The sequence below is a fragment of the Antechinus flavipes genome, chromosome 1 (assembly GCF_016432865.1).
Source record: "Antechinus flavipes isolate AdamAnt ecotype Samford, QLD, Australia chromosome 1, AdamAnt_v2, whole genome shotgun sequence".
In the NCBI taxonomy this organism is placed as follows: domain Eukaryota; kingdom Metazoa; phylum Chordata; class Mammalia; order Dasyuromorphia; family Dasyuridae; genus Antechinus; species Antechinus flavipes.
The window spans coordinates 59,330,984-59,343,716 of NC_067398.1; the positions used below are offsets into that span (position 1 = coordinate 59,330,984).

Here is a 12,733-nt window from a genome sequence, read left to right on the forward strand (position 1 = left end):
AGTACTCTTAGCAACACAACAAATTAAAAGCAAAGTCAAGGTGAGGGCAGAAAAATTATTTCAAATGGAGAGCATGTTGCCCCACCAACCCTTTCATTGCATAATGTGTGCTCAAACCACAGGCACAGGTTGGTTTCTATGCTTGGAATTATGTCAGAACATTGGGGCATCTTTTGAATAAACCTATAATAATCAATGCAGAAGGCCTGCATTATTATTATTATCATTATTGATATTATTATCATGAAGATATCCACAGATATTATTATCAGATGTCCTGAATGCACTATGGGTCTAGTGCAAAGGTATCAAAACTGTCAGTGAAACTCTAGAATGCTGTCCCAAACCAGAAATATTTAACAAAACAAATAAAAATTTAATATAACATGATATTGTTTAATTTGTTTCTTTAAAGTTAATATGAAGAGGCAAGGATCCATTTCTGTTTGTGCTTTGACACACTGGTGCAGGGAACTTGTGAATGACAGCTGAAGCACTGGCTAAACCCTTAAATCACATTAGGAAGGAAAATGGATCTTGTCTGCTGTGTATTTGGGGAATGAAAGAAATTGCTGTTGTTGGAAGTTTTCCCCTCCTGAAGGGATTTTCTGTTAAGTTTCTCTGGGTCTCACTATAAGAACATGTCTTACGGTCATAGAATCACAAAAAGTGATAACTGAAGGATCATTTCATCCAACTCATTTTATAAATGAAGACGTTAAGGATCCTAGCTAAAATAATATGTCAAAGAGTCAGTGGCCAGACATGTAATCTACCAGATTCCCATCTCCAGTTCAGTGCTTTCTGCTGCATTACCCTGTGGTGATGCTTCTCTACCTTCAACAATTGCCAAAGTGAAATGACTTGAAGAAGACTAAGAAAATGAAATGATGTGTTACTGGTTTTCTCCTTCCCAGAGCAAACCTATATACTTCTTCCTCAGCTCCAAGTCACATTCAAGACACAAAAATCACCATAGGAGGGACTTGAAATGGAATGGAAAATTTAGGGAAGGGAAGAAAAAACCTAAAACAAAATACAATTCCTCAGTGAAAGGTAGAATTTTACATGGATTGGACTTTCCTGGAAAAGTGAGACATTAGTCAACATGAGAAGAGTCAGTTTAGGGAAGAGGAGGGTCATAGAAATTGGTCTTGGTCAATTTTCCAAAGTTGTTTTTCTCTTTCAGAAGCCTCCCTTCCTTAGAAGCTACATCGAGTCAATACAGAATGCCATGAAATTGGGCACCTACAGCCTTCAAGGCCTCAATAGAATCTACCCAAGTCCCTACTGTTTGCCAGGATATACCATTGTCCTCCTTCAACTGGTACTTTGCTAATGCATACATCTGCCTCAGGGGAGCTGGTCATTAAAGCTGCTTAAAATGCAGACATTTCACCCTAAACTTAGCATTGAAATAGAGACAGGCTGCATTTGCATGCATGATGAATGGAATCTTATAAATACTTATTTGAGAATGAGGAGGAAAAATTGAAAAAAAAAAAGTCCCAACACTTCACATTACAACATTTAATATTCATAACCTTGCCTCTCTTGAGACTATGCTATATTAGGACTGCCTGGGTCAGGGACCAATTTGTTCTTGGAGATGGAATCACTCTTGGGAAATGAGAGCCCTCTTGAAAAGTGTACAATTTCCCTTGCAATTATGTCTGGCTCCAGAAAGTTTCCTCAATTCAAGTCTCCTGCCCTTATTATCCAGGCTGGTTGGTACCTGGGCAGGGAGCAGCCCATGTGCCACTTACCGGCTTCTTTCCCACAATAAGCTTTTCGACCTTTTGGACCTGGGAGACATGGTCTTCATTGGTCTTCAATTCCCGTTTGCGGATCCGTTCATAAATGCCAATCAGCATCTCCCTCGGGATGTCCTCTCCATCATCAACACCTGCAAGGGCAGACATTTGATTTAGCAATATTCACAAGCTGAGTCTCATTGATGCTCTCCAATATGGCTGCACCACTGCTCACTCCCAGGCATAGACTCCATCATCTCCCTCAATCCTATATCAATTCCAAATACTAGACCCTGAGTTCCTGCAGAGAAACACCCAGGGAAGCATTTCCAATAAGAACCAAATCTGTACATTTTCTACAACTATTGAACCAGAATAAGGTTGGGGCAGCTATCTATTCTCCTAAAACCAAATCATTTAACCTGAGCCTATGGTTAAAGTAGATTATAGTTACAACTGTCTTGCTTCATCTCCCTTCTAGAAAATTGTCCTTTTCCCTTTAAGTCCCAGGTTAGCAATCTTGAGGAAGCTTCACCTCTAAGAAGGAACATGACTTTTGTTTGACTTGCTTGCCTTAGGAGATGGCACTAGTTAATAACCATTCTAGGACCACTCAGTAGCATGAATCATACCAAATGAAGGGGATGTGGTATTTTAATTAAAAGTCAAACTGGTAGCTACAATTTCAGAGAACTCACAATGAAACATGCTACAGCCTTTTCGATAGAGAGGGAAGAGACTCAGAGTATAGACTGAGTCCTTTTTTAGACACGGTCAACAGACATTTTTTTTTTCTACTTTTAAAAATTTACTTGACTATATATGTTTTTCCCCATTTAATAGTACTTATTTTTTTCCCCAATTATATGTAAAGATAGTTTTCAATATTCATTTTTGTAAGATTTTGAGTTCCATTTTTTTTTTCCTTCCTTCCTCCCTGTTCTCCTTCTTCCCCAGAACAGCAAGCAATCTGATATAGGTTATACATGTACAATTAGGTTAAACATATTTGTATATTAGTCACATTGTTAAGGAAAAATCAAAACAAAAGGGAAAAAACAAAAAAAAGGTAAAAATAGTATGTAGTAAATATATATTTGTAACAGGGATTTTGTTTCATTTTCTTTCTCAATTGTTAGGGGGAAAGTAAGAGGGGGAAAAGTAGATTTTTGTTGATCGAAAAAAAATAATTTAAAAAGAGCTTTAAAAAGTTAAAAGGAATGAAATCTTGGGAAGGATGTCATCAGCAAGAAAGAACATAGAGCTGGGAATTATAGGTCTAGATTCAGGTTATATTTCTTATTATCCACACAACCTAGCTTGGAGAAGACTTTAAAAAGAATATAATAGTAGTCTTCAGATATTTGAAGGGATATCAGATTAAGGCATCAGATATATTTCTTATCTATTTCTTATCCTTTCAAAATTCTGAACTAAAAAATAGGTTGATATTGCAATGAGACAGATTTTTGGTAGAAGAAAAGAGACTGTTTTTCTGTTTTCTTTGGATTCTCAGTACCTGTCAAAAGTGTACAGCACACAGTTTGCACTTAATAAAAGCTGATTCTAAAGTTCTGTAATTTTTAGTGGTAGCCTAACTTACAGTGACCATGGGCTAGCTAATTACATGCACAGCAAGGGATTTCTTGCTTAGGCAGTGGAAGGGAAGCAGCAGAGTCAGAGTTTTCTTGGAGATTCAGGCTTGAACAAAGAGACAGGAGGAAAGTGCCTGGTTTCCACAAAATGGGACGAGGGATTTCTCCCTTCTTCCTCGAGTGATCCCTAAGCCCAGCTCCTAACCCTTTGTTCTGCTATATCCTTCCTGGTTTATACTTAACCAATAGAGAATCTGTCCTTGGTATCCCTCTCACTCAAATCCCTCTCCTACACCACTGGGTTGGCATTGTGAATTCCAGCAGATTAATAGCATTTACCCAGACACATAAAAGACACTGAATAAACATAAACCCTTCTGGGGAAACAGGAGCATTTGCGTTCTTTTCCAGAAATAATTTCCTAAGATTCAGGTTTTTAAAAATTACTTAATAAGGCTGTAAAAAGTCCTGTCTCCAAGGTTTTTCTATCAACTGAGATGCTTCTGGACTAGTTTTCAGGAGATGCAGTTGTGAAAATGTAAAGCTCTGTGAGATTTTATCCATGGGCACACAAGAAACAGCACTATATGTGGTCTCTTGACTTAGGAGAAAGTGATTTTCTTGAGTCACTAAATACACAGTGAGATAAGAGAAAAACAAGCATCTACATGGATATTTCCCCTTTCAGGCTCCTTAACAATAATTTTGCTCTTGGAATGACTAGATGGATTACTGATAGAACCTTTATTAAGTGATGTAAACAAGTATAAAATAATCTATTTTAGTCTGATGAAGTTCAAAAAGCAGCCTTCCTCATGACATAAATAGTGGAGAAAGCCACTTGAGGAAATAAAAATCTATCATCATCTAATTCCAGGTTGTTAAATCAATCTCTTCTCACCTCACACACAAGTGTGGCAGGGTGAGAATTGCTCAGGTAACTAGGAAAGTCCTGGATCCATCGGCGACAAGTCCATGATGATGCTTGGAAAGGAGCCCAGGATACTTGAGCTTTTCCCTCACTCTGCCTAGAAATGGCCTCTTCATCACACCCCTTCTTGCTATCTACCTCCCCTTTTTATATTGTCTTCCTCTATCAGAACATAATCTCTTTGAAGGAAAAGACTGCTTAACTTCCATATACTTGCATTCCCAAGAACACTCAGGACATGGTAAATGTTAAGCAAATGTTTTTTTTCCATCCACTGATTTAGCTTTCTCTTTGTGCTTTTAATTTCTAGACCCATTAAACTGGAATTTCTTCACAATAAATGGGTAACACAGTATCTTGCTTTTCCTTAGTTGAACATTATAGCAGAAGGTTACACAAGATATTTGGCAGCAGAGATAGGTCATCTAGGCTAATTCTCATTCTCATTTAACAGAAGGCCCATGGAGCTAGTGGTTATATAGTAGGGCTGGGGATCACACCCTAGTCCTCTGCCCCCAAACTCAGTGTTTATACCACTAGAATTAAGGTGTCAAGCAAAAACCTTATAAGAAGACATATGGAAGAAAAAGTCAAAGCTTGAGGCCACATGAGGCATTTTTCCCAACTATTACTTTGGAATAGCTTCTGAAACAGAAAAAGATTACAAAGAATCAGGAACACTTTTGAATTGGGGAGGGAAATAGGATCATTGAAGGGAAGGCTTTGGAGTATGTTTTGAAGGGAAGGCTGCGATATAAAAAACGTGATCATGGCCAAAGAGAGGATTTTAAATTTTATCTTGGGGGATAATCAGGAGCCACTATTTTTCATACAGGGGGTAATATGGTTAGACTTATACTTCAGAGAAATCATTTTGAGAGATAGCTAGATGGTGTAGTAGATAGAACACTGGTCCTGATATCAGGAGGACCAGAGTTCAAATCAGGCCTCAGTTGAGTCTGTTTTTTTTTTTTTTTTTTTTTTTTGGGCAAGGTAATTGAGGTTAAGTGAGTTTTCCAGTGTCACACAGCTAGTAAGTATTAAGTGTACAAGGCCAGATTTGCACTCAGGTTCTCCTGACATTATGGCTGATACTCTACCTACTGTACCATCTAGCTGCTCCCTTCTGATGATTCTTTAACGTTGCATGGGAAGTATAGTCCTCAGCCAATAAGTGATAGGAAAATGGGATAATAGATGGTGCAGTGATCATTGCTACAGTTGATATCAATAAGTGATGAGAAAATGGGATAATGGATGGTACAGTGGTCATTGCTATTGATAATATCATAAGTGATGGGAAAATGGGATAACGGATGGTGCAGTGGTTATTACTATTGTTGATATAAGTGATGGGAAAATGGGATAATGGATGGTGCAGTGGTTATTACTATTGTTGATATAAGTGATGGGAAAATGGGATAATGGATGGTGCAGTGGTTATTGCTATTGATGATATAAGTGATGGGAAAATGGGATAACGGATGGTGCAGTGGTTATTACTATTGATGATATCAACAAGTGATGGGAAAATGGGATAACGGATAGTGCAGTGGTCATTGCTATTGATGATATCATAAGTGATGGGAAAATGGGATAACGGATGATGCAGTGGTCACTGCTATTGATGATATCATAAGTGATGGGAAAATAGGATAACGGATGGTGCAGTGGTTATTACTATTGATGATATCAACAAGTGATGGGAAAATGGGATAATGGATGGTACAGTGGTCATTGCTATTGATGATATCATAAGTGATGGGAAAATGGGATAATGGATGTTGTAGTGATTATTGCTATTGATGATACCAATAAGTGACGAGGAAATGGGATAACAGATGGTGCAGTGGTTATTGCTATTGAAGATAAAGTACCCCATTTTCATGAGGTAGGCTATACCCACCCATTCTAGAGAAGCTTTCTTCCCACTGGCTTACCTCAGTAAAGATTTATTTCCCTCTAGAAGTGTTGGCCCCAGACTTCTACAACCAGACAATGCATTCTTTGCTAAACCCTGGGGAATTGGAAACTTCCTTTCTAATGGCTCCATCATTTAATTTAAACTAATTCCCTTCCTTTACAAATAAAGGCCAGAGGTCTGGAAAGGTCAATTCTCTTGCTTAAAAAATGTACAAGGAGTCCCTGGCAACACAGGTCTACCATTGGCCCAGGCTCTTTCTTAAGGCAATAATTGATGGCTATCCTGTTAGGGAAGAAAAACAATCCTTGATGTTGTGGGCTGTAATCAGACCCCTTACCCTAATCCTTCTGTCAGTTTGGAATCATCCCATCCTTCCCCAAATGGCTACTTGCCTGTTTCTGGTTACTTCCAGTCCATAGGGAAATTCAATTTCAGTTCAATTCTCAGTTATAATAAATGAGGAGCCTCCTAAAAGTCCTAAGAAATGGACCATCATGCTTCCCCTTGATCCACTTTTGCTCCAAGAACTTCTCCTGGTATAGAGGGCTACCCACTACAGGGGAGAGAGCTAGGAAGACTGAAAGATGCAATGACATTTTTTTGAAAAGAAAACATTTTTCATGAGATCATTTAAAATATTCCCAGGTGTAACTATAAAAAAAGACTAATTTCTAAAAGCACAATACAGGGGAAATTACCTTTAAAAAACTTGAAATTTATCTTTTTTTATACGTCTACATCTCAGTATTACATACACAGAACAACAATGAATTGTAAGCAGGTTTGCAGGAGGACAAAGTCTCTGAAAAGGCTTTAGCAGGACTGAGTTTTTATACTAATTTAAATTGTTCTTTGTCTACCTTTTTTTACTAATTAAAGTATGGTCTGTAGGGACTACCTTTTGTAATAGTGTTAGATCAATTCTAGTTATTAAATGTTCTTTAAAGTAACAAAACAGTATCAGTCAGCCAGATGGCGCCATAGTGTGCAGAGTATTTGGGTCTGGAGCTAGGAAGACCCGAGTTCAAATAAGGACTCAGACACTTTTCCTAGCCTCAGTTTCCTCATCTGTAAAAGAGAACAATAATAGCACATACCTCCCAGGATTGGGAGGTTATGAGGATCAAATAAGATAATATTTGTAAAGTTCTTGGCAGAGAGCCTGACACATAGTAGACATTATAGAAATGCTTATCCCCTTTCCCTTTCCCCTTATCAAAATTATTTTTTCATATTATTTTATTTTATTTTTTAATACACATTTAAGAATCATGTTGGGAGAGAAAAATCAGAACAAAAAGGGAAAGCCACAGGAGAGAAAAAAAAAAACAGAAAAAAGAAGTGAACATAACATGTGTTGATTGACATTCAATCTCTATAATTCTTTTTCTGTGTACATATGTGCTTTTTTTAAATCTAAAGTTTATTTGGATTGCCTTAGACCTATCAAAATTTTTTGTAGCAAACTTTTCATTGACAAGGACCCATCTTTTCCCTTGAAGACAGCTGTTCTCTCTCTCTCTCTCTTTTTTTATTGCTTCTGCCTTGTATATACATAGTAGGTATTTAACAAATTCCAGGACTGAATTCCTGGAAAGAAAGGCATGGACATAAGGAACCTGATGAAGATCCTACAACCGGGACAGCTCTCGTTCCTCTACCCAGCTGAGGAGCTGGTGTTTTGGGGAAGGGCTGCATGCTCAAGCTTCAGCATAGCCGCTCACCTCTCAGGTTCTTCACAAAGTCCTCGAGTTTCATCTTGCGTTCCGGCTTCACGTTGGGACTGTACATGTCCGTGTTGAGCAGGATGATGGCAAAGGCCAGGATGAAGATGGTGTCTGGGTTCCGGAACTGCCTCACCACCCCAGGGTTACAGATGCAGTACCGCTGGCTGTGGGAAGAAAAAGCAGGTCAGAGAGAGCAGGGCCGGACAGCAGAAGCCAGACCCGCTAAGATCAGAAGAGGCTGTGTAGCTAACATCTCCCTCATGTCCTTCCAGAAGCTCTCCAGAGGCCCCCAAACACAAGATTCTGCATAAAATCACCTAAAAGCATGGAAAGATTCTGCATAAAATCACCCACTGATTAACAGTAAAAGGCCATGTTTATGATTCCAGGTGGGCAACTATTCACTTGGCACACATATTTAAGAGATATTTAAAGCAACCAAGCTTATGCAATTAAGAAAGAAACCACTTCCATTCTGGTGAGCCAGGGCACCATAGAATCATAAAATCAAAGAAATTAATCTCAGGAGGGACTTTAAAATCTTCTGATCTGCTTTCCTTCTTGCCTCTCCATTTTATACATAGGAAAAAAAATAAATATTTCTCCCAAGGTCGTAGAAGAACCAAACTCTCTGAGGAACCAAGCTCTCTTGACCTTTAAGTGCTTAGCATAGTGTGGCACATAGGAAGTGTTTGATCAATGTCTATTAATTGATTGAGCCAAATGCCAGGTTACTATTCTTTCTAGTTTCTAGTCTCATGCTATCTTATTCAGAGCTCTAAAAACCCCAATTTTCAGCTCCAAAAAGGAAGGATGGCTTGGCAGAATTAGACATAAAAGCACCGTGCCTAAAGTCTGGACCCGCCTCTTCGGATGCTTTTCCTGATTTCCCCCTCTCCCTCTAACCCCACTAGTTGGTAACAATCTTCCTTCTCAGATCTCGTGCTCAGGACTCAGCTTTGTACTTCAGGGATACACTTACTATGCAATACTATGTTTATGTCTTTCCCCTCTATGAGACTGTAAACTCTATGAAGGCAAGGATTGTGTTTCATCTAAATTTTTATCAAGATTGTGTTTCATCTAAATTTTTATCTACTCTAGTATCTGGTATCATGCTTTTCATTTCCATAATTCTTCCATGTCATCATCTTCTTTTCCCATCTCCTACCTTCCCTATTTGGCACTTTATAAATGCTTGCCAAGAGATCATTTGGCAATTATAAAACACGTAATATAAAAAAGATAACAAAATACACAGGGTATGGGTAAAGAAGAAAGGGGAATGGATAATGAAGTGGAAGATATTTGGGATTAAATTTTTAAAAAGAGAATAGTTTTGTTCTGGGTTAATTCACTCTGATTTATCACTGATAAGAACGTTTTACACTATTGGCAGAAACTAAATCTGGCTTCTCCAAACTGAAAGGGATAATAAACCTGGTTTACTCCACTTGCCTCCAACCTCGGGACCAAAGAAACCTGAGCCCCCAAACCTGAATGCTTCAATGAGCCGTTCCACTTTTTGGGCTTCTCCCTGGACTCGGATGTGAGCCTGAAATTTCCTGAGTGCTTCGTCCAGTTCCATGGCCGAGAAGTCCATTTCATCCACCACACAGCTGGAACAAAGGGAGACAAATATTCCATCAGCCCCCTCTGCTGCTCCAGCCATACCTCCCCTACAGAACAGGAACAGCCCACATCTGCATTGTGCTTTATGGTTTTTTTTTTTTTTTAAGTGTTATTCTAAATTATTTATTTGTGGTATCTTCCCATTCAATGGAAGCTCTTTGAGGGCAAGAATTTTCTTATTTTTGTTTTTCTATCCCTATAGTGGAATAGCAGATAGAGTTGGAGTTAGAGTGGGAAAGAATTGAATACCTCAGACACTATGTCTCTAGACAAGTCACTTAACCTCTCCTAGCCTCAGTTTCCTCATTTGTAAAATGGGGATTATCTGGGGGATGTGTGTGTGTGTGTGTGTGTGTGTGTGTGTAGGAGGAATTTTATAGGGAATATGTACAGCTATCTATATTTGTGTAGCCTGAAATACTAAGTGATGAAAAAGGCTGCAGATTTCCTCATTTAATGATAAATCCACCGTTGCTTCCTCTACAGCTCTTATCTTTTCCCTTCTCTCTTTTCATGACTATCTGCTAAAAAGCAACAGGAAGGGGGAGACAACTGTGCCAACTTCGGGGGGACCCCAAGAGGATAGAAGCTAAGACATCAGTTCAAATTAGCTCCTTTCATTAGTTCATTCAAAGATAATTTCCAAATTAAAAAGACTTCTTTCTTTCTCCAAACTTAAGGTTTATCTTTTAATAATGGAGAATTAATCACTACAACTTTGGGGAGAAGCCTGGAAACCTTTGTTGGAGAAATCTAACATTGCTTAGAAGGAATTTCATTAAACGTTCAGTAGCAGCTGGTGGAGATAAGCTCTCTCTGCACCCATTTCTGGGAGAGAATGAAGCTAGTGGGATCATGAGGTTTTTGTTCAGTATTTTTATTACTGATGAATCTGAACCAAAAATAGAGTCCAGGATCTCTTAGGCAGAATGGAAGAATACAGAGGGCTTCCCTCAGTCCACCATCTGTGATTCCATTTGAACTTCTCCCAGACCCACAACAATCCTGAAGGGTTTGGGATGTGGCTGTAGGTGAGCTTGCTTCCTGAAGCCATGATTATTTTTGATTTAAGAACACAACAATGAAAGGATTTCCTATCAACAAAAAAAAAAAAAAAAAAAACAAGTGGGAGAGGTAGGGGCAGCAGCAACCCAGGGGGTGCAATCTATCCAGAAGATAATAGGCCAGGACCTGGAGTTGGGGGGAGGAGGGGCCTGAGAGATCCAAGGCTAAACAAACATAAAAGCCAAATATGGGGCCAGTGGTTCACCAGTGTGCTAATCTATTCCCCTCTCCCCAGCCCCCCAACTACTTCCTCATACAATGAAAAACAATACAACAGTATCTACAGAGCAGCAGCTATTTTGCAGATTAGAAGAAGAGGAGAGAAATGCTGAGCAGTAAAAAAACAAACAAACAAAAACCTCCAACCACTAGGAGCTAAGAGATCAGGGAGGAGTGAGGACTGAGAGTTGGGAGGGGTATGCTTCTGCCCTTGCCCAAGAAAGGTCAGATCAGATAGAAAATCAGGAAAATTTCCTGCTTATACCTGAGGAAGAAAGACTCAGGTCCTAGCTTTCTTGACTTTATTCTTGCCTTCTCCCTACTCTCCCACATGTTCCAATCTATTTTCCTTCTAGTGTTAGAACTCAGACAGGGTATACATAGTATTCAGAGCTTAGAATTTGTGGCAAAGACCATGGTCTAAGGGTGTGGGGCTCTAAGAGAGGAGATTAATTTGTGAATGAGACATGAGGCTTTTAAAAGGTGAACCAGGATTTGTTTTGAACTCAGACTAGGGTTAAATGCCAAAAATTTGATCCTGAAGTGGGGAGGGGGTTGGCTGGGACGTGCATGGAAAATGAATCAAAACAAAACAAAACAAAACACACAAATTCAGTTCTGTTCTAGACTGAGAATTCTTCCCTACTCACGTCTACACAAGAGATGACCCATGTACTTTGCAGGCAAACTTCCACATCATGTGAACACTTTGCTCTTCATTCTGACTTAGAATTGTTTGAGTGTTTTTTTTTTTTTTTTCCTGCTGTAGTCTCATGGCTATTTCTGTCTAACTAGATGTTGTGTGTGTCTGGAGGAAAAGTCCTTGAGGAAAGGGACCATGGGAGTAATCTATTAACTAAGACCCAGTATCACAGATATAGTGGGGACATTTCTATAGAGTATTGTACTCCAGCTCCACAAAATAAAGGGAGAATGAAGTTCAGCTATAATAGAAGATAATTAAATTAAACATCCATACCCTTCTTTGCAATTTTTTTTTTGTTTTTGAATTATACTTATTTTAAAATTTTTTTTATTGTTTTCTTTTTTCTGGTTATACATATACAGCAGTTTTTTAAAATACATATTTCTTTATGGATCATGTTGGGAGAGAAAAATCAGAACAAAAGGGAAAAATTGTGATAGAAACAAAAAAACAGAAGAAAATTTTTTTAAAAAGTAAACTTGGCATGTGTTGATTTACATTCATTCTCCATAGTTTTCTCCCTCTGGATGCAGATGGCATTTTCTATCCAGAGTTTATTGAGATTGGCTTGGATCACTGAACCGACAAGAAGAACCATGTTTTTCATATTGATCATCACACCATCTTGCTGTTACTGTATACTGTATTCCTGGTTCTACTTGTATTGCTTAGCATCTGTTTGTGTAAATTTTTCTAGGCCTTTCTAAAATCAGCTTATTCATCATTTTTTATAGAACAAAAATATTCCATTAGTTTCACATACCATAACTCATTCAGCCATTCCCCAATTCATGGGCATCTATTCACTTTCCAATTCTTTGCCATCATAAAAATAGCTGCTACAAACATTTTTTTGCAAAATTTCAATAGCAAGGTGACTATGGAGGTGGGTAGTGACCTGGAGAAGACTAGATTTCTTTCTTCAGGGCTTGGGATTCTCTTGACCAATAGGTAGAATTAAAGATAATGTACAGTATGTACAATACTCTTGGGTCAGTATTTTTCATTGTCTTTGAAAAGCTGGCTCAGCAATCTCCAGAGGGGTTGAATTGGCTTCCAAGTAGGCCCTGGCCAGCTCCAAATAGATGGCCTGGTGCTTTCAATAAACTTTCAGTATCAGAAAGAAGCCTATCATTCAATCCTTCAGAATACCTCAACTCTTCATTTACCCCTCAAGCAC

At 38.6% G+C, this 12,733-nt stretch overlaps 1 protein-coding gene across 7 annotated transcripts in view; it reads right to left on the bottom strand.

Annotated features, from left to right (window-relative positions):
* Positions 1 to 12,733, bottom strand: part of IQSEC1 (IQ motif and Sec7 domain ArfGEF 1) — a 751,998-nt gene that overhangs the window by 23,305 nt on the left and 715,960 nt on the right. For all 7 annotated transcript variants that reach the window (XM_051983715.1, XM_051983682.1, XM_051983690.1 and 4 more), the window contains 3 exons: positions 9,428 to 9,550; positions 7,929 to 8,095; positions 1,767 to 1,906 (listed from right to left, as the gene is read on the bottom strand). In XM_051983715.1, the coding sequence (XP_051839675.1) occupies positions 1,767 to 1,906; positions 7,929 to 8,095; positions 9,428 to 9,550 (430 nt within the window). The remainder of the gene's footprint in view (positions 1 to 1,766; positions 1,907 to 7,928; positions 8,096 to 9,427; positions 9,551 to 12,733) is intronic.